We start from the raw sequence: 22,470 nt of genomic DNA on the forward strand, positions 1-22,470 counted from the left end.
CCTGTAGTTATTCTGAAAGGTCTAAGTCCTGGCCTGGGAACTTTGATAGGAACTGTTTAGTCTTAATCATCTATCTGGCTAGTTTCCATGTTATTTAGTAGAGGTATATTTGTTACTGTGATATGTTAAAAACATTGAATATTCAATAGCCCTCAGACGTCTGCTTTCCACCTGTGTAGTATGGTGTCTAGTCAAAGATCAATACAGTAGCATAAAACATGCAGGAGTATTAAGTAGTTTGGGACTTTATTTAGGTACCAACCAGCTCCAGCACTTGCTTGAATGGGAAAAAATTCAGGCCTAACTAACATAAAACAAGTGTATTATAGTTGATTTCTATTTTGATGGAAGTGGTTAACTTGAAATTATTGATCTTTAAGCTGTTGTGAAATTTTTCTTGCATAGGCTGTGTAGCTTCTTTATGGCGTGAAACTTTAGCACCTGAGCCTCGGTACTTTGTTTTTTAGGACTTCAGTCAATTAGCTGTTTTTAGTAAAGTTTGCTGTTAAGTGCCACTGAAGAGTGTGGGTGTAGGTAAGGTTGATCTCGCGTTTTTCGGGGAGTATGTTTCATCCATACTGAAATGCAGTATTTCTTTTCATGGTTTCTCTATATGATGTTTTGCCTTGGAGAACTGAACTGGAAATAAGAATAAACAATGGTAGTAACAATAAGCAAGTCAGACCAGTTGGACGTTGTGCTATTGTATGCTGTCATGATGCTGCCTTTCATCAATATTCATCCAGAGAGCTTATGAACATAGTCCACAACCCCTCTCAGAAATAATCAACTTAAATGCTGTTTTAACTAATGATTCGTAAGATGCTTCTGTCTTCCATTATTGTTTGCCTTAAAAAAAAAAAATTATATCTTAAATATGCTTTGAAAGAACCTGTGTATATCAGAACACTTTAAAGTACAAAGTTGGATTTCTGCGCACTGCTATGTGGATAATGCAGCCTTGTTTGTAAGCATTAACTCAGCCTCAGTGGGCCTTTAATCGGGGGGTCTCATGAATTGCTGGTGTCTTTGTACTAAGCTATGTGAGAATTGTTTAAGTTTCTCTTTCCAAATCCCACTTTTGAACTGTATTTGCATAGTGGGTTAGCATTATATTTTAGCATACATGCTGAAATCATTCAAAATACGAAGTTTTCTTACTTAGCTGTAAAACTGTATGTTTTACAAGTGCACTCTGCTAAGAAGCAAGGTACAATTGAAAATTTTCAATTCCCCGCTAATCATAGCTTTACTTGTACTCTTATTTAACATTCATCCTACTTAAGTATTTTTTTTAATTATTTTGCTCTTACTTGTAGAACCGGGATGGATCATGTATCCAATCAATCAGCCTTATTCTTAAGCAGGACTCCAAGAGGCAAGTGACTCTGACTCATTCAGGAGATGTTTTGGTACATGACCAATACAAAATTAACCTGCCTTATGCAGATGGTAAGGAATAATATATAAGCATATAACTCCTATGAAGCGCTAAAGCAGTATTTTAATGGCATACGTGTATGTCCTGATACTGTCAATATTGCTCACATACTGGAGTGGTATATTGTTAATATCAACATAGTTAATTTTTTATGAAATGTTTCACAAATTAACTGCTGATGTATGTTTTACACTAATGGTAGGAGTTGTATGGTAGCTGTATTGGATTAGTGTCCAATAAGATTGAGTATGTTCTGTCTCTAAAAAAAGTCCAAATGCCATCTGTCACATTTAGAAAGTTGGTTAGTTCTTTTTCTGAGGGGAAGTGCTTTTCTGTGGTTCTTGAACGGAATAATTTCTTTGCCCTCTTTTGTGAGCAACTTGAGTAAATGTAAGTGGAAAGAGCCCTCTTGGCCCTTTACAGATAAGCTACAGATTTTTGGACAAAAAATTTCTTTTATTTCTTTTCCTTTTTGCGTCAATGAGTTTTAAATCTCTCCCTCTGGAAGATATTACACCTGAATATATGGCTGTATTCTGTGAGATTTGATGTTAGCTTCGGTGAGAAATTTATATGCAAATAGTTAGTACATTTGACATCTGTGGGGCCTTGGCCCTTTAGGAATTTCAAAAAAAAGGCTTTAATACAGGAAACATGTTGCCAGTGTTAGAATTAGGTTGTTTAAAATAAATGGTCTGCAATGTTATCTGCAGTGTCTGTATCTTTACATTGATTTGCTTTTAGTTAACCTTTATGAATATCCAGTGAACCTCTGGATGCATTTCTAAAAAGTGTGGTGACTGTCATAAGCTTTTTGGTTTTTTTCTTTAAAGTCTGAATCAGTGTAACCTGTTGTGAGAAGTCAATGATTAGGAGAAAATAGGAAACAGTAAAAACAGGAAAAAGTGTAACAAAAACAAAAAAATAAAATGCAAGTTACAAGTAGGTTTCCTCTGCCTTTCAACAATCTCTATTTTTACTCACCAGAGTTGTTTGAAATACGGAAACTGTCTTCTCTCTTTCTTCAAGTAAAGACACACATTGGATTACAGTTACTATATGACAGAGGAGGACTGAGGCTTTATCTTCAAGCTGATGGACGGTGGAAAGATGATACTGTGGGCCTTTGTGGAACCTTCAATGGAAATACAGAGGATGATTTTTTGTATGAATAGCTGCAAGATTTCTATTTGCCAGTATATGAATATTTACAGTTAGAGTGGTAGATCAAGTGTGTACTGAAGCTGAATAGATAGATACCAAGAATAATTTATTTTGTTGTTTTGTTTTAGTGAGATGGATAGTAGGTTTTAGTTTGCTAACAGAGTATCTGTAACTTCAACTATAGGATATCAAGCCAGGTTTTTCTTAAAATATTTTAATACAAAAGCACAGTGAAATATATATGACTCCTAAACTAAGTGCTATTTTATCTGAAAAGTTTTGTCTAAAATATGGGGTGGCCTATATAAGGGACTTCCTGCCTCCCTGCAAGCCTCTCTATCTCTTCCCAGCTCCTATTTTCTGATGCACGTTCTAATCTGCTCTCTCTGACAGAGCTTCTATTGTTCAGTGCCTGCAGGCCAGCAATAGGAAATGGCTGTTGCCTGAGTTTCGCTTCATTGTGAGGCAGTGAAAGGTGGTCAGAGCTGCCTGAGCACCACCGTCAAGACTGCTGTTTGTCCAGCTTTTTTGCAGCATATTTCCTACAGATGCTAAAGAACAACTTTGCTTCCAGGGGGTCGAGCAGCCTAATGGAAGTGGGAGAAGGAAAACATTAATTTAGAGCATGACAAAATATTTCTTTGACCAAGGGGGGGGAAAAAAAAGATTAGGAGAACTTCTTTCTCTCAAAACAGTTAAAATCTTTTAAACCAAAACTGGGGAAACTTTCTATAGTAATTCCCATTTAAAAACACACCCACAAATGTTCTAGTGGATTTTTGAACAATTTCTATCTCAAAGATTAAAAAATATTATCAGAACACTGTTTATAATGACATCAGGAAATATATAGACAGGATGTCAATGAAGAGAGATCTGTGTAAAACTACTTAAAATATTTCTCTGTTTGAAGCAAGTAAGTTTTGTACGTATTTTTGATGACAGTCTTTGGACTTGTCCTCAAACAAGTGAGAAGTTATTTAATAGTTGATATTTGTGGAAAAAAACCTTTAAACTACAGGAGCTTATGCTGAGATATGACACAAATGGTAATGTGCGAACATCTGGACATGTACACGAAACACCTGATCCATGCTAGATTTAGGAGACTTGCCATAGACAGTGATGCCTGTTGCAACACCTCCAGCCCCAGCTACTTTACCAGAAGTAATACTACTGGTTGTATGCCTCATGCAATTTTTTCCCTAGAGTGTAACATCCCATCTTTAAATGTACTGTTTTGATCATTCTCCCTATACGATATTAATGAGTCTTGGTTATTTTTGATCAAAGTCTTTCTATCTTCCAGCTTCTTATGCCCCTCTGCTTACCTGGGCTTCATGGATATCTATTCAACTATTCTAGTTACGCCTCTGGACCCTTCGATTTCTGTTCCTTCCTCTGTCTTGCAGGGACTAGGGAGCCTGGGAAGTCAGCTACCCAAGAACAGACCGGAAGCTAGGTAGAGGAGAGAGAAAAAGTAATCGGGTATCACTGAGATGGCAGAAGTATGAATAGGAGAGTGCACACTTTCAGGACAGTGGTGCTCCCTTCTCTTTTGCGAAAATGGAACTTGGTCTGTTTTGATCTGTCCTTCCTTACGAAGTATCTAATGGCTCTAGAGCAGATCTTGTCTTTCATTTCTGGGCCTTTGCCTGGAAAGAAAGAGTCCTGAAACTTAAGCTGACGGTGCTTTACAGGAGAGTTCCTGAGAATATGGAACAGTGGAAGGGGAGCTTGAATCAACTCTGCTTGAAGGGGGTGGTAGAACTGAGACCATTCTGTAAATTCACTGTATCTTTTGTGACTGACTTCTCTTTTGTAAAAGATCTCCAGCTGGAGTAACTGAAAGCACTCCAGAACTGTTTGGAAACACATGGAAAACTTCATCGGTGTGCATTCTTGTGCATGATAGTTCGCAAATGGATCCATGTGATATTCATCTGCAGGCAGGTGGGCAGTGAAGGTCAATTGTTACTGACAAATGCTTTTCTACTTACTACATCTGTGCTGATTTTTTTCCTAGTTGGATCAAGTAAAGTAATAACCAGTGATCGTGCCCCTGTACTCGGCACTGGTGAGGCCACACCTCAAATACTGTGTTCAGTTTTGGGCCCCTTGCTCCAAGAAGGACGTTGAGGTGCTGGGCCTGTCCAAAGAAGGGCAACAAAGCTGGTGAGGGGTCTGGAGCACAAGTCTTATGAGGAGCGGCTGAGGGAACTCGGGTTGTTTAGTCTGGAGAAGAGGAGGCTGAAGGGAGACCTTATCGCTCTCTACAACTACCTGAAAGGGGGTTGTGGCGACAAGAGTGTTGGCCTCTTCTCCCAAGTAACTAGCAATAGGATGACAGGAAATGGCCTCAAGTTGCGCCGGGGGAGGTTTAGATTGGATATTGGGAAGAATTTCTTTATGGAGAGAGTGGTCAAGCATTGGAACAGGCTGCCCAGGGAGGTGGTGGAGTTGCCATCTCTGGAAGTGTTCAAAAAACGTGTGGTCGTGGGCGCTTCAGGACATGGTTTAGTGGGCATGGTGGTGTTGGGTTAACGGTTGGACTTGATGATCTTGAAGGTCCTTTCCAACCTTAGTGATTCTGTGATTCTTTCTTACCCACTGAAAAAATTAATAGTTACAGGTAGCGTTTGTTGAGTACAGTCCCCTAACAAATCATGTAGTGTATTGCTTAAGTATTTTGTGATACTTGCAGAAGCCCTTGAAATACTGCTTTTTATTTCTGGTTTGCAGTTACAATGTGTTAAATTAGACATGGATTAAAGGTTGGCAGTATGCCTAGAATTGGTGATGCTGCTAGTTAAGATGGAGGCTTAAAAGCATTGCAGTATTCTTTTTTGAAAATACTGAAAAAATTAAATATCTGATGTAATTGTCTGCTATAGAGGAAAATAGGTAGTTAGGAGAAAGATACTTATGCACTGCCAGCCTTTAGATTCAGCTGAAAGGGTCCAGCTGGGGAAAGATGCTAGTAGCTGATGCCGTGAAGTCCACAGATGGTAACTAAGACATCCTTTAATAATGATGAACTTTGTAGATTGGCAGGTATATCCATTTTACAGTTCCTACCACTTTTTATCTTGGACTCTACGCACTTCTAAGCAAGACACAAAGATAACATATTGATTAAGGTTTTGGTTGTAACTTCAGCAGTGCTAGGAAATCATCACGTTTCCTCCTACAACATTATCCTGTCTTTTGAGTATTTATACAACGTGCAGCACTCGGAAGCTGCATTCTTGCTAATGGGTTTAGGCATGAATGGGGAAAAAAGCGGCCTGTACAGGAAGTCAGAAATTCTGGAAAGGGAATTTTAAAGTCCTAGTTTATGCATCTCGTTTTGTGCGAAATGCAAATGTATCTCTTTCTGGCTATGCAAATATACCATATTCTTTCTTTGGATCACTATTGCACAATTCTTTAATTAGTCAGAATTAAGATATTCAGATGAGTGCAGTCTTCGAAGTTTCTTATGTAACTATTTGATACTGCGCTGCTTCTCCTGTGCAATAGTGGTACCCCAAGCTAGCAGCTCCATGTGTATGTGCAGCCTTATGCAGCTGAAACAATGGGTAACAGAGTACTCTTTAAAATACTGACCTATTGAAGTAGTTATTGGGAATAACTTAAACTGAAGAGATATGTAATCCTGGGTGTTTATGAAAGGCACTGGGTAGTGTGTAACATCTGTTGCCTAACCCACATCCATGAATCAGTTTAAAGATAGGAGACTGTATGTAGGCTCTGTCTGTATTGTAAAGCTTTCCCGATACCTCAGTCAGTCCCAGAACAAGCTCAAAACTATGAGCAGTTAACTTCTTTTCTGTCCTTCAATACAGTTGTATAGATATCAAAGATAGAAAGATATATATGGCAGTGGTATAGAACCATGATCAGTTGCATTGTATAGAAGACACTTTTTATTCCAAGTCTCTTTAAACTCCATCACTGAAACAGTGTTTAATCTGTTGTTTGTGTAGCCTCTTATGCAGCGGAAGCTTGTAGCATCCTTACGAAAGAACTTTTTGCTCCATGCTACCCCTATTTGAGTCCTGTTCCCTATTTTGAGCAGTGCAGAAGAGACACTTGCAAATGTGGACAGATTTGTTTTTGCTCTGCTCTGGCCCATTATGCTCATCATTGCCGAAGATTTGGAGTTGTAATAGATTTCAGAGGAGGTGTCCCAGACTGTGGTGAGTTGCCTTTCACAGCTTCTAGTCTTAAATAATCACTGTTTGAGGACTTTAGAATGACTATCAGAAAATAAGTTAAAAATATAGTTTTTTTAAATGAGAAGGATTAATTCTAGCATGATCTCATGTGTACAGGACAAGGTTCTTTTTTTGCCAAGGCAGAATTAGTACCAGTGTTATTAGAGGATTGTTCCTTTATAGTTGGCTTTTTTTAGTTCTTTTGACTTAAACAACGCAAAGATCTCTTTGAAGTGGTTGGAGGGCTTCAGATGTCTACAGAATTAGAAATATGTCTATATCTCTTTCATGACTTTGAATATTTCATATCCATGTTGATATTTCTCATGAGCTGCGTAAATAGATTTGTTCTTTTCCTCATATATGCTAGATTTATCTAATTCTTTAAATGAATGAGATAAAGAATTATGGTGATGTATTTAGCAGTTTTCACTGGATTATTGTCAACATCAGCGCTCTGACAATCTCTCTGTTATCTTACTTTCTTACTGTCAGTGACACTGAAGTACACAGAGTGCTGAAATAAGTGTAGTGAATTGGTATTGTTGATATTTAATTTAAAATGAATGGAAGAATATAGATAGCTAAAGGTGACATCTGTTACCTCTACACTATCTGCTATATAAAGCCTCACAAGTAGAGGAGTGGAATAATATTATAAAATTCTTGAGTTTATATGAACTTCCAGAGATGCAAAAGATGCTGAGTAGGACATGTAGTGCCCTTATCTACATTTTTCAAAATTACAGAATTGGTAACCCTATAAAACAGTCCTAAACTGACGCCTCTGATGTTTCAGAAGGTTTGGCTCCATAAACAAAGCTGAAAATCTTTTCTAAGGAACATTCAAGAATTTAACATCTGCTAGTTTTCATCACATCATGTACTTATCCATGTTGTAATGCATGAGAAAAAGGATTTTGGAAAGTTGGCTCAGCTGGAGTATCTGTATGTATATCTGAAGACTGGCTTGCTTGCAATCATTATTGCATGAATGGCTGTGTCCACTACGAATGAATCATTCAAACAATTTAATTTTATTTTATCTTTTTTAGAAGCAAATATAGTTTTATTAGAATATATTTAAAAAGTCATGCTTGTAGGGCTTAAATATGTGAATCTTTGTACTACTTCAAGAAATTCAGATCCTTTTTTTTTTTTTTAAGGAGATCTTTATAGGAGATATATCTATAAAAAGAAAACTGAGGATGGTGTTGTGCAACATCTGCAATCTACACACATTTTACTTACTGCTTTTAATGTTTTCTTTAAGATGCTGTGCATTTCCCAAAGCCCATGCACAGGAGCCAAGCATTTTCAGAGTTAGAGGGGAAAAAAAGTTTCAAATGTTTGGTTTCCCCAATGTAAACCTGGATTAACTGCACAGACTTCATTGTACTCATTATTACTGCGGATTTACATCTGTGTAGTTTACACAGCATAGTGCCAAGATACCAATTTTAGTGGAATTTAATGTGATTGAGAATGAAAGCATAAAGTTGTTTATCAGAAAACTGTTGGGAGGTACTTGAGTCTCTTGCACTGTAACTTGAGAGATTTGTTTCATTTGGACAGCTCTTTCATGTGAAGATACAAAGGAGTACAGTACTTGTGTATCTACCTGTGGCAGAACCTGCCAAGCACTGTCGGTGCCAGAGACATGCAGCAGTGATTGTGTTGAAGGCTGTGCTTGTCCCTCTGGAATGTATTTGAATTCCAAGACTGAACGATGTGTACAGAGGTACGTAGAGTTGCAATTCTGATAGTCATGCTCGCTATTTTGGACCATTCCCTTTGCAAGTCAGAGTGAAAAGCTAATAAATGTGTAACATTGTAGATGTTATGCATCTGTAAATTTAGTGGGGATCTTAGAATTATACAGAACCTGTGTGACGATCAAAAAGTAGCTCTTCTATAGTACTGACACTCGTCCAACATTACCAAAGCTAGTTTGTTACATACTGTCGGTTTTTTGGCGTAGAAGAGATACAGAGGGTGTCCACTGTTGTATAGAGGTTCTGATTTGGTTTGGAATGCACTCGAGTTAATGGCAGTATTGAGATCAATTTCTTGTGTTTTAAAAAAAAGACACACAAACCCCCCCACCCAGCCAATCAAAAAACCTCACCAAAGCAACAAAGCAACCTACTGAACTTTGAACAGCAATTATGTCAATGGGAATTTTTTTTTCTTCTATTAGTTAATAAGTTACATGTTTTTTCTCTACTCCAGAAGTGAATGCCCATGTTATTTTCAAGGAATTGACTATCCCCCTGGAGAAAATGTTATGACATCTTTGGGCAAATGGTAAGATACAAAAACTGGTTTTTCATCTGACTAAATGGTGTCTCTGTTTTAAGAGTTACGTCAAATCATTCTGGATAGACTGTTGGGTTTTTTGTTGTTGTTTTTTTTGTTGGTTTTGGGTTTTTTTAATGAAGCATATAGAATAAACCTGCATCAGTTTTCTATGCATGTTTGGGCAGAGCTTCTTTAGAACTTAGGTTTTCAGGCTGCTGTGCCTATAATCCAATATACTGAAGTGCAAATTAGAGAGAAAAGCCATTTTGCAGATCTGTACTGATGTGGAGAGCTCCAGAAAACCCTCGGCATTTCCTGACTGTCCATTCAAGCCTGTTCAGCTAGACCTTCATTGCTATTCTCGTTCCCTATACCAGATTCTAAATCCATTAATGAAGAATAATTAAGAATTTGTCTTCCATTAGTATAGAATCAGTGTAAAAGAGCAGTGTGGCTTTATCAAGTAAAACAACACAAATAGCTGTCAGCTGCAGACAAAGGTAAATAAACATCATTATTGCTTACATTTGGCATTTGTTCTTGTCCTCTTGCTCTTCCATTTGCATCATTATAGTCATCACATTAAAGAAGAAAACTTGTTTAACTATTTTGGGTGCTGCCAAATGCATTCTTTTCAACAGTTAGTTCTGTCTGGAGAAGGTTAAATAACGTGGACAACAAGTTCTGTAACAAACAAGCTTTCAGAATTCCTTTTCTTGAAGTAATGTTTGAGTTCTCACTGCCTGTGTCAGTTGATAGAGCATGAAAGTAAAAGCAGAGCAGACCAAATCATGTCTATGATAGATGAGTGTAATACTTCAGTTTGTTGTGAAGGCCATGTAAGAGATTAATAGTCAGATATAAGAGATTAATACTGTCAGACACTGATTGCAATAGGGACACTTAGTAAACACCCACGCTCATTCTCACTCTCACTCTTGTCAGGAGCCTAGTGTCCATGAATACTGATCATTATAAATCTATATCTTAATAGTGAAGTTAGCTCATCTGTACCTTAGGGCAGGTTCCCTGGAGAGTACCAGGCAACCCATTCTGCATATGAGGCTGTGCAAAGTCTGAGTGCACCATTACCTGCCTTCCTGGATACTTTTGTTCACAGACAGCCCTGGGAGTCATGAGAAGGGGCTTCTCCTGGTAGATTCTTTGATTTGTTTCCTTTCATCCTCCTCCTCAAGGGTCTAGTTTAGCTAATTATGCTAAGCACTATGGTGGATATTTGGCTGGATGCACACTGATTATGTGATCATCTGCAAATGCATTTTTTTAGAAATTACTACAGGTGAAAAACATCTTTCTATTGATTTCAGTGGAGTTATTTAGGATCTGGCAGCTTATGTTTCATGTGAGTGTTAATTAAAATATATCTACTGGTTTACAACTACTAGTTTTTGAGATAAAATAAGAGGGCTGTATCTCCTATCTAGTCGTGACATTTGCTTTCTGCGTTTTAGCAAGGTTGTATACACATCTGCTGAGGAAAGGCTTTCAAACATGGAGGTACAGACTGTCAGGTCCTCTGAATTACCTTGTGCTAAGTAATGCATTAGGAGTCATGTAGGACTTTTATGTATGGATGAACTGGAAAAAATACACACAATGTACTGGTGTTTTTTAATCTGTCACTGTTTTTATTAGAAACAGCTATGGTCTTATGCTCTCTGTCTTTCTCAAGTGCTTCTTCCTCTTTGGAATTTCCACTTTCAAACTGGAATTTCTTCTCATGTTTGTCTATGGAGTAGCCTTTCTACTCTGTTGTTTTCAATCAGTTCTTTAAAATATTTTCATTTTGATACTGATGTTATGTCAGTATTTGAGTTGCTTCCCTATCAGTTTTTTTTTGGTACTGTTTTGCCTGTTATCTGAGTTATACTGTGAAGTCCTTGAGCAAGGACACTTTTCCTGCAGTGCTTTGGGGTACATACACAACTCCAAACATGACAGTAGAGTGGTTATAGCATGTTCAGAATTTTATTCTGGGGATAAAATGGGAATTTTATTACTGGGGATGTCTTAGCCATTGCAAAAGAATGGGAGAATAGTGCTGGAGTTCATGGGCTTAGGTTCTCTAGTGAAGCACAGGACCTGAAACGAAGCCACTTTTTCCCTGACAATGAGTTGCTATCAGATCTACTACCACTTTTATAAAAGTACTTCGCTATTTTGGCTAGAATTAGGCAGGAGCAGACAGTATTATGTTGCTCAGTGCTTCCCTGCATACAGTACCTTTTTAGGGTTGAGTTTTATGCAGTTTGCTTGTTTCTTTGTTGAACTGTCATGTAGGGGAAACATGTTGTGTCTGTTCCTGCCTGTGTAATATTTTGTATGTGTGAATGGGTATACATCCTGCAAAATTTTTGATAAACTATCTTAAAACTTTTATTTTGAATCTTGATTAGCATAGAATTGTTTGAATGTTTTTAGGTTCTGGTTATGAACTGTAGTTCCAGTTGGTTCTGATAATAGTCACAGTAGGTTGCTATTCCAGTAATCCTATCATATTGCTGAAGCAAAATTAGTTTGAGACAGCGTGAAGATAAAAATTAGCATCTGCATCACTGTTACCTTTTGTGGGCCAAGAACACTAAAAGAATTTAAACATTCATTTTGTTATAAATGAGATGGAAATTAATGATATTGAGATCTTTTCAGATGGAGAGTTTTTGTTCATGGTCCATATTAAGAGTGGTTGAGAAAAGATAAAATTATCAGTCTACTGTTACTATGTTTTGCTTGGGGAAAAGTCATTTCAGTCCAGTACAAAAAAATTGTGGCCATCGCAATAGCTTGTGATTGTATTATATTCAACATTGGGGTTTTGCCTTCAACTGTGGGATAACTTAACTATTGGTATTGTCAAGATTTTCACATAAACTAAGAGCTTGCTTTTCAGCAGAGTTCAAAGCTGGTAGTGAGGAAATGGAGCATTTATAATAGTGTTAAGAATGTTCATACAACAGTACATACTGAGAGTTTGCTGTAACATGTAGGTATGTGTGTTTGGAGCTTTGTTTTGCTGATATTGCTTGTTGCATTTTTGTTTTAGATAATGATGATTCTGTTATGTACAGGGCATAGTTTATTATTACTGCACCGATATCTTTGGGATCAGTGTAGTGGCGTATTCCTGTATGTATTTTTATGTCAGCCCAGTCATTTTAACTCATACTAATGTTATGCAGAAAGTAAAACTTTGAAGTATAATTAATATTCTTTGTGTAAGGGAATATACACTTTATCCGTAGTTCTAATGTTCAATGCAAATGTTTATACAGTTATTTTGTATTGATTCATACTTCACGCTTCATTATTAAACAGAAAACGTTAATATTTTATATCTTCCTGGCTCTCATTACATCTTCATGTATTTTTATTGCAGCCATTGCAGGGATGGAGTAATGAATTGTGATAACAACGTAATAGGTGAGTGAAGAGAGAGAGGGAAAAGATCTTTCAAGTACAATGAATATGTATCCTCCAATCTTTGTGGAACCTCTATCTGTAGTATAAGGTTTTGCAATATGTACAAAATAACTTGCAGGAGGGAATCTGTAGTTTAGGAATTACAGTATTTGTGTGATTGAAAGACAGGCTGGTGCAAAGGAGCAGAACTATCCAAAATACTGTAAAATCTGAGCAACCTTTTTCCTAGTGTTTTAAAATACTAATTTTATTTTTAGATTGCTAATGTAAATAAGCTTAGCTGCATGACAAACAGTAGAACTTCAGTAGGACAACCAGAGGTTACTTTACCCCATAAAACATGGTTGTAGGAACTGAACACTGGCAGTAATTTTTCGCAGATGTTTTTTCTTTTCCTGCACCTAACTGAAATACGAAAAAATAATATTTCTTTTTTCATACTTAAGCAAAAGAATGTAACAGGTGCTTTTTCTATTACAGTGTATTTTATATATCACTAAGTATTATGGTCCATACTCTTGATACGATGTTCCTTGTACTTCAGTGAGAGAGACTATTATTTGAGGTTTCAGTTCTAGAATTGCCAACTCTTTGGCCTTTAGTGGAAATCTGTTCCCGATACACTTGAAGGTGGTGATTGTACTGGCTTGACAATCATCCAGACCCTCTCTCACAAATAAATAAACAAATCACAGCAACCAACCAAAAACACTTCAAAAAAACTGCCACTTCAGGTATTTCTGTTACGTATAGACAGTATGTTCAGCACAACCCAAAAGCAATTGTGCAATAGAGTTGTTTTATTTGTAGTTAGTGGCTCCAGCATGGAAAGTCACATCTAGCTCGTGCACCTTTTCTTGATATTTTTTGCTTTCTGTTGCTTTCTGTTTCTCTGATAGTACTTGGCATTTCTGTTTTGGAGGACCGATTCCTGACTAAGTGTTTAGACATGTCCCTCACTAAATGAATATATTGCTTTCAGTATTTTGTATGAGTTGTAGAGGGATTCCATGAAGTTAACTATGCTCAGGAGAGACAAGCCATTGGATGTTACTGGTGTTAATGAATGTTACACTTTTGTATTACATATTCTCAATCTAAATCTATTGCACACCTTTATGGAATACAAAATTTCAGGTGTGAAGACTAATGTGTTTTGTTTGGTTCTGCCCCCCCCAGCACACAGCTGCCCTGTTGGACAGATCTATATTAACTGCAGTAATCCACAAGTTGATCCTGAACTCAGCAGAGAGAGAACTTGTGAGAATCAGCTGCTAAACCTTACTTTCTCAGCACACCTTCCTTGTGTTTCAGGTTGTGTCTGCCCACTGGGGTGAGTACAGACAGATTTGCATCTTTTGGTGCACAAACGTAGATGACTACCTTCAGTAGGATTGAGTAATTAATTCTGCTAAGGACATACCACACTTCTACTTGGAGAATTTGACATGTCAAGGGGTGACCATGCGACCTGTGAAGGTTTAACCACAAAATTATATGGGCCATTGAAGGCATAACGTGTAGTAAACTAAGAGGCAGCTGGAGCTAAAGGTTGAACACCTCACAATATTAAAAACAACCTAACAGGAATATAGAAAGGGCATTGAAATACTTTGATCCAATCCCTGTACTACAGCAGAACTGCGTTTACCTAGATATTTTTTCAGCTATCTAACCTCTTATTTGAACATTTGACTGAAGGAGTCCTATTTCTTCACTCTTAGACTTTATTTTCAGTATTTTGTTCCTCAGAAAGGAAGGATATTTTAAGTCTCAGGGGTTTATGCTGAAAATGTGTAGATGAGCTGGTGTCGTATTTTGGAATCAAGCACTATATAGCTGAGAGATTTTTTTAATATAAAAATAGCAATTATGTGTTTAGGTTATGTTGGTTTTGATGGGATTTAGTCTTTTAAGCAGATAGCTTGAAGTTTTTAAGTATTGTCACTCTAAAATTACTGTTTATGCCTTGAGAGCCTCCTCAAAAATGAAGAGTAAAAGCCAGATCCTCAATTGAATTGTGTTGAAATATGTCATTTGAAGTCTGTGGACTTACACTCATTATGTGTAGATTTTTCTGTGTCATGGTAAGATATTGCTACTCAGACTTCCGCTTTTTACCCTAACATTCAGAAGCATGAAATGTCAAACTGTTCACATGAAATGGAACCTGTAATTAGTCCAACTCACAATATGGTACCCTGGTGAAAAAGTGCAGTGTTAAGATAGATTTTGAAATTAACTGGAGGAAGACATTTTCCTGAGCCCTCAGCACAGGAAAGACATGGACCTGTAGGAGAGGGTCCAGAGGAGGTCTCCAAAAAACCATCAGAGGGATGGAACACCTTTCCTGTGAGGACAGGATGAAAGAGTTGCGGTTGTTCATCCTGGAGAAGAGAAAGCTCTGGGGAGACCCTATCGCAGCCTTCTAGTACTTAAAGGGGCTTAAAAGAAAGATGGGGACAAACTTTTTAGCAGGGCCTGTAGCGATAGGACGAGGGGTAACGGTTTTAAACTAAGAGGGTAGAGTTCAACTAGATAGAAGGAAGAAATTTTTCACAATGAGAGTGGTGAAACATTAGCGCAAGTTGCCCAGAGACGTGGTAGATGCCCCATCCCTGGAAACATTCAAGGTCAGGTTAGATGGAGCTCTGAGCAACTAGCTCTAGTTGAAGATGTCCCTGCTCATTGCAGGGGGTTGGACTAGATGACCTTTAAAAGATCCCTTCCAACCCAAAGATTATATGATTCTATTTTTTTCAGAATTGCAAAATCTCATCCTGTGGGACCTGTCTGATACCCTTCAAAGCCAATACCTTCAGCAGCACTGTATGGCAGGCAATTCAGCGAAGAATAAAAAGTTTGTCATCTGTTTTGTTTTGCATGACCTCTCTGAAGTTTAGTGCTTCCTGGTGTAAATTAGTTCTAGAATTTAAGCAATGTAAATGTTTTTTAGCATTGGAAGGCTCAGTGTCAAGTATTGGTATCCCAAAGCTCTGATAATATGTTGTATAGTTAAGAGGCAGAATTTTGTAATTTTCATTTCCTAGAGACAAATATACAAAATTAAGAAGGTCCGTATTTACAGCAACTTTGGCAAACTTCTGTTTTCCTATGGCTCTACACTGCCTGTAGGGACACTGACACAAATTTCTGCAACTTCAAAGGCAATTCCAGGCAATCAGTTCTTACTGGTGAAATACAAAACCGAGGTGACAATGTCCACTTTACACGGGTTAAACAGCCATGGAATTACTTCAATCTTAACATTAGTTCTTTACTTGAAATAATTAGTTTCATTCCTTTATTCATACTTTTGTTCCTGTTTGAGGTCTTGCATCAGTTAAGCTTGATTCATTATCTGTAAGCTAAACTGATCTAAGCAGTAATGAAACCAGTTTAACATGTCTTGATTATTTTTGGTTGATTTTAGGTAAACTAGTGACAAAAAACCCAACCTTGGTGTAGATAAATTAATATGTCAAAGTTAAGAAACCTGTGTAGGAAGCTACATTTTTTTCAGGAGGAAGGATCTTTCAGGAAGCTACATTTTTTTTCAGGAGGAAGGATCTTTCCAGTCTGTTTAGTGCGATGATTATTCTTCAATGATACCATGAAAGATACTTAACACAGAAAGAGAGGGGAAGAACCTGTTTTTGCAGAAGGTGATGTTAAGACTTCAAGAGGGCAATATTTTTATTTTGCAGTCTATTTTTATAGTATCTGGAGAGTCTGAAATATTCTTTCAGATACCTCACTATTTCTAGCATTCTATCTTTGTTGCGCTTAGAGTACATTCTAGGGGAACTTGCATGGAACGGAAATTTAATACAAAATAAGTAAATAATAGTGAAAAGCAGTGGTAGTCTGAGTGTGGTTCATTTGACCTCCTTTTTAGTCTACAGTGAATAAATCAGATGCAAGTAACTATGCTGTAAAAACTATGATCATATACTTTCCCTCTGTTTTAGAAGTGATTGAGGTCTAACAATAATTCTCCTGGAACATACACTCTGATGTTGTTTCACCCTGCTTTGCTCAAATATTAACTGATTTTTAAGCTTTCATTTGTGTTTTTTTCATACTGTTTTTCATCTGTCATTGTTTAAATGGCTATTTCCTGTATTTCCATGCTGCATTCCAGAAAAATGATATTCTGTTTACAATACAGTTGGTAATTTTTCAAGTTCAGTCTTTGAATTACGTTTTCTGCTTCTGGGTTGATTCATATGATTTTTCCCTCTTTAACTATACCAAACATTCATGTTTTGACACTAAGAGTTTTTAGTCAGACTGCAGAAGAATAAAGAGAAAAGACAAAGAAAGAAAGAGAGAGAAACAGTAGTGTCTTCCTACATTTCTACATACTATATGACGTGTTTACCACAAATGGACATAGCTGGTTTGTGCTTGTCTTATACTGTACTGTATATACAATGTGTATAGGCTTTTCAAACTGACAGTTGAGGGTTAGCAGGACTTTTAATGGCTACTTGGTACTGTGTTGTGTGGGTGTATATCTTCGTGCTTATTAACCATGTCACTGCAGCAGAGAGGCCACAATCATGTTGCATATGTAATTATTTTGCCTAGTTCAGCAACTTTTTAGAGCAGCTTTCCTGCTACTCTTGTGTGATCCAGTAGTAGTGGTGAAGGATTTGTGTAGTCCTTGGGGCTGCAGAACAGACCAAACTCCATACCGCAATGCCAAGGATCCCTGGAAGGGATCTGCAGATGTTCCCTGTGTTCTAGGGGGAGCACAGAAATTAAAAAGGACTGAAAATTTAACACAGGATTCATTGTTAAAGGATTACCTCAAAATGCTTTTGAAATACTGATTAATTGATCTGAGAGAGAGAGAATGTGTCGATCACATGTTTATCTGTCATGGATCATGATGTAGAACATGCAGGCTTTACTGGATATGATGTATCCCATGCGTTTTAAAAAGCCATTTTCCCCCCTCTCTTAGAGAGCCCCTCGGAATAACAAAGGAGGTCAGGTTCTTATATATATATAAAAATAATAGAAATTACAGAACTTATAACACTGAGTAATGTGAATGGCCCTGCCTCATCATGGAGCCAGTGGAGTTGTCAAGGTGCATGAGCTAAACAACACTAGTTCAGTCCAGCTAAGCTACACACCCCGAATTCAACCAGTGATGTCTGATACCTGTGCTAATACTATTTTTATAAATTTTGATTTTTTTTTTTCTGACGGATTTATTTTAAGTATAGCTGGTTCTGATAGCACTTTGGGGCTTAAAGAAAGGACAAATGTATCTTTATGGTTATAAGGTGAAGACTGAAGTTGTGTAGGTAGCTTCTGCTCCTTGCTTCCTGATCTCAGTTGATGCTCTGAAATAACCAACAACAAAAGGATTAAAATTTGTCAAACTGAGTATATATCACTAAAAAAAAAAGAAAATAGTAGGTATTTGTCATAGTTTAGCCCCAGCCAGCAGTTGAGCACCACACTGCAGTTTGTTCTCTTCCCCACCCCTAGATGGGATGAGGGAGAAATCAGAAAAAACACCTTGTGGGTTGGGATAAAAACAGTTCAATAGGACAGCAAAGGAAGAGGAAACAACAATGATAACAACAATACTAATAATATTACTGGTAATGGAATGTACAAAACCAAATGATGCACAACACAACCATTGCTCATCTCTTGGTGATTGATAGCCCATCCCTGAGCAGCAATTCCCAGCCAGCTCCCGTTTATATACTGTGCATGATGTTATATATTAGGGAATATTGTTTTGGCCAGTCTGGGTCAGCTCTCCTGGCTGTGCCCCCTCCCAGCTTCTGGTGCACCTCCCTGCTGGCAGAGCGTGGGAAGCTGAAAAGTTCTTGACTTAGTATAAGCACGACAACTACTTAGCGACAACCAAAAACATCAGTGTTTTATCAACATTATTCTCATACTACATCAAAAACACAGCACTATTCCAGCCATCAGGAAGAAAAACCAACTCTATCCCAGCCAAAACCAGGACAGTATTAACAGATTTTTTTTGGTAAAGGGAATTTTCTTCCTTATGTGTGAGCTTTTGAAAAGTATTTATATGTATATATAACTAAGTGCAATTTTTAAAAAATCTCCTTACTAGAAGAGAAAACTGAACATTAGGAGTATACCTGCTATATGTTCTTTTTATCTATTCATTGTCAAGCACCTCATTTGAGAAATGCTACCACAAGAAAAGCACTGTCATCTTTTAGAAGGCAGATGCTTTTATTTGGACTGACTTGGTTGAATTGTTTATTAATATACATTAGTATTTATTTTAGATCGTATTATCCGTTCATATTTCCATTAACTGAAATATTTCATAACTTCTATGTATATTCTATGTTAATTCTATCTTGGTGTAAAGACCAAGAGCCCTTCTAAATATGAATAATAAATAAAAATTGAGGGTTATGTCAATAGTTTGCAATACATATTGCCCCAAATGCAAATAGTAATTATTTCTGCTACTTATGTTACTACTTCATAGTGTTGCCTACCTATTAGGTCTTCCACATTTTTGACCTCTTACGGCTTTGTCCCCTCTACAAGCTATGTTAATTAAACCACATCACTCTTCCCCCTTCCCCCTCCAAAAAAAAAAAAAAGAAAACCGGCAAAAAGCTGAGGTGGATCAGCCATGGATTACTGTAGACATGGCTTGTGATTGACACAGGTTAACTGGGATTTTAGTTTTCTTGGTACCAAAGTATATGCAAAATTTTTTCCAGATTCCAAACACTTCAATGTTGTCACACTGAGTTATAGTCACTAAGACATCGCGGACATTTGTGGGACCAGGTTTTGATGCTAGTGTTCCAATATACACCTCAGTTTGTCTTGAATGAGTGGTGTGGAGTTGCGTGGCCTTTCAAGGCTGGATGCAATGTTCTCTAGTGTGGTAGGACAAGACTCCACCTCTGCAGACAACTGTTACAATCTATGATAGAGAACACTCTCTTTTGTGCTGAACCTGGACTTCACTAAATTTGGGCCAGTTTACCCTAATAAGAATTTAGGTCTGTTTCTTTTTTTTTATCATGTAGTGCTCTCATAAAATAGAGCTATGAAAAGATAGTAAACTGAAAGCTATAGTATCCTGTAATTGCAATGAAGCTTTGTAATTAAGAAATCAATATCATGCCATGCTTTTCCTCCAAAAATTTCTAAATCATCACTGTATTTCTGAAGTGGTGTACTGTATCAAATTATATGTAAGGAGCTTAAACAGATTCTTGAAAGGGTTTTCTTTAAAAAACAAAAAAACAAAACAGCAAACAAACAAACAAAACAAAGCTCATCACTTTCTAATTTGCCTAAACAAAACAATTAATTTTGTCATCTTATAAATAAATCTGTGGACAAACAAACCTGATAATGGGGGAATAGTGCAATTCAGTTTCAAATCCTTTTAGAAAACTAACTTTTATTAGAAGTAATTACATGAACTGTGTCACGTCTTAAAATACATCTCCTTAAATTAATTCAAAGTCCTGTCCTTTTGGTATGAGTTAGTATCCTTTTTCAAAAGATGTACTGCTCCTCAGTTTAAGTAAAGCTTAGAATTTATTGTTATTAGTATGAAAATAAAAGTAGTGTTCTGTGCAAACCTCTCTTATGGATGACACTGCTGCTGCTATCATGCTAAGTATTTTTAATTTTTTCCTTTTTCTGGTTTAGGCAGAGTTTTGGAGAGGTCTGTTAGCAAGATTTAATGTGTTCCAGGTAAATAAGGATTACCCCTCATGGGCATACCATCATGGCTATGCACTCTGTTTCCTCAGGAAAATACTCAATTCTCTTACAAAGACTGCATCAACACTTTTTTTATTTTTAGCGCTGAATTTCATTTGCGCTATTCTTGAAGGAAATGGTGGTACTTGAGGGCAGGTAGAGAGAGGTTTCAAGAGGTGTGCTTAATTAAAAATATTTGAACGCTGAAAAAAAAATTAGTCGTAGCCCTGAAATTACGCTGGTAGATAAGAGGTACAACACAGCTGAGATGACACAGAAAGATATCAAACATCACACCAATACAGTGCCAGTCCAGGCATTTCTTTGTGAAATAGGCTGGGACAAAGTACAAACCTCAGCCTTCCTTTCCCTCAGTCTTGCCTTGGGATATGTGCTACTTGATGATGAGGCAGTGTGTACCACTTTTTTTATGCAGCTGTGAGAGCTACAGGTGCTCTCTGAGATGACCCCTACCTTATAGCCCAGATGGGACTGTGAGCAGGGTGAGAGAGGTCCCTTCTTCAAACCCTCTTTCTTCTGATGTTCTTCAGTCCCTGCCCTCTTCTTATGTTCCTTTCCTATAACACAAACTAAAAAAGGAAATAGTTATGGGGAAAAAAAGAAAGTGCTAATAAAAGCATCCTTACTCTCATTCTTTTGGTCCCTTTGCTTTATTTGCATAGTACTTTTCTACTTAAAATGAGACACATCAGGACAGTGATAGAGTCATATAATGTTTGGGTTGGAAGGGACCTTTAAAAGTCATCTAGTCCAACCACCCTGCAATGAGCAGGGACCTCTTCAACTAGATCAGGTTGCTCAGAGCCTAACCTAATCTTGAATGTTTCCAGGGATGGGGCATCTACCACCTCTCTGGGCAGCCTGTGCCAGTGTTTCACCACCCCCATGAAAAATTCCTTCTGTATATCTAGTCTAAATTTGCCCTCTTTTAGTTTAAAACTGTTACCCCTTCTCCTGTCATTACTGGCCCTGCTAAAAAGTCTGTCCCCATCTTTCTTTTAAGCCCCCTTTAAGCACTGGCAGGCTGCAATAAGGTGTCCCCAAAGCCTTCTCTTCTCCAGGCTGAACAACCCCAGCTCTCTCAGCCTGTCCTCACGGGAGAGGTGTTCCATCCTTTGGATCATTTTTGTGGCCCTCCTCTGGACCCTCTCCTACAGGTACATGTCTTTCCTGTGCTGAGGGCTCCCGAGCTGGATGCAGGACTACAGGTGGTGTTTCACCAGAACAAAGGGGCAGAATCACTTCCCTTGACCTGCTGGCCATGCTTCTTTTGATGCAGCCCAGGATACATTGGCCTTTTGGGCTATGAGTGCACATTGCCAGCTCATGTCCAGCTTTTCGTCCACTAGTACCCCCAAGTTCTTGGCAGGGCTGCTCTCAATCCCTTTATCCCTCAGCCTGTACTAATACTGGGGTTTGCCTCGTCCCATGTGTAGGACTCTGCACTTGGCCTTATTGAATCTCATGAGGTTCACTGAGGCCCGTTCCTCAAGCTTGTCCAGGTCCCTTTTGATGGCATCCCAAAAAAAATGTGTCTGCAAACTTGCTGAGGGTGCACTTGATCCTGCTGTCTGTGTCATTGATGAAGAAATTAAAGAGTACTGGTCCAAATGCAGACCCCCTCAGGGACACCACTTGTCACCAGTCTCCATCTGGACATTGAGCCGTTGACCACTACCTTCTAGATGCGACCATTCAGCCAATTCCTCATCCATCAAAGAGTCCACCTATCAAATCCATACCTCTCCAATTTAGAGAGAAGGATGTTGTGGAAGACCATGTCAAAGGCCTTACAGAAGTCCAGATAGATGACACTGGTAGCTCTTCCCTTGTCCACTGATGTGGTCACTCTATCCTAGAAGGCTGTTGGGTTGGTCAGGTAGGACTTGCTCTTGGTAAGTCATGCTGGCTGTCTCAAATCACCTCCCTGTCCTCCATGTGCCTTAGCATAGCTTCCAGGAGGATCTGTTCCATGAGCTTCCCAGGCACAGAGGTGAGGCTGACAGGTCGGTAGTTCCAGGGTCCTCCTTTCTACTCTTTTTAAAAATGGGTGCAAAAGTTACCCTTTTCCCAGTCTCCAAGGACTTCACCTGACTGCCAGGACTTTTCAAATATCATGGAGAGTGGCTT

At 38.0% G+C, this 22,470-nt stretch overlaps 1 protein-coding gene across 1 annotated transcript in view; it reads left to right on the forward strand.

Moving 5' to 3' along the window:
* Window positions 1–22,470, forward strand: part of LOC104626724 (otogelin-like) — a gene marked incomplete at its 3' end in the record, with an annotated part of 66,533 nt that overhangs the window by 23,583 nt on the left and 20,480 nt on the right. Inside the window, exons 13-20 of the mRNA XM_010294721.1 lie at window positions 1,320–1,452; window positions 2,429–2,606; window positions 4,434–4,558; window positions 6,595–6,807; window positions 8,401–8,566; window positions 9,058–9,132; window positions 12,524–12,567; window positions 13,747–13,900. Coding sequence (XP_010293023.1) covers window positions 1,320–1,452; window positions 2,429–2,606; window positions 4,434–4,558; window positions 6,595–6,807; window positions 8,401–8,566; window positions 9,058–9,132; window positions 12,524–12,567; window positions 13,747–13,900 — 1,088 coding nt within the window. The remainder of the gene's footprint in view (window positions 1–1,319; window positions 1,453–2,428; window positions 2,607–4,433; window positions 4,559–6,594; window positions 6,808–8,400; window positions 8,567–9,057; window positions 9,133–12,523; window positions 12,568–13,746; window positions 13,901–22,470) is intronic.

This window comes from Phaethon lepturus, unplaced genomic scaffold (genome assembly GCF_000687285.1).
Source record: "Phaethon lepturus isolate BGI_N335 unplaced genomic scaffold, ASM68728v1 scaffold4709, whole genome shotgun sequence".
NCBI lineage: Eukaryota > Metazoa > Chordata > Aves > Phaethontiformes > Phaethontidae > Phaethon > Phaethon lepturus.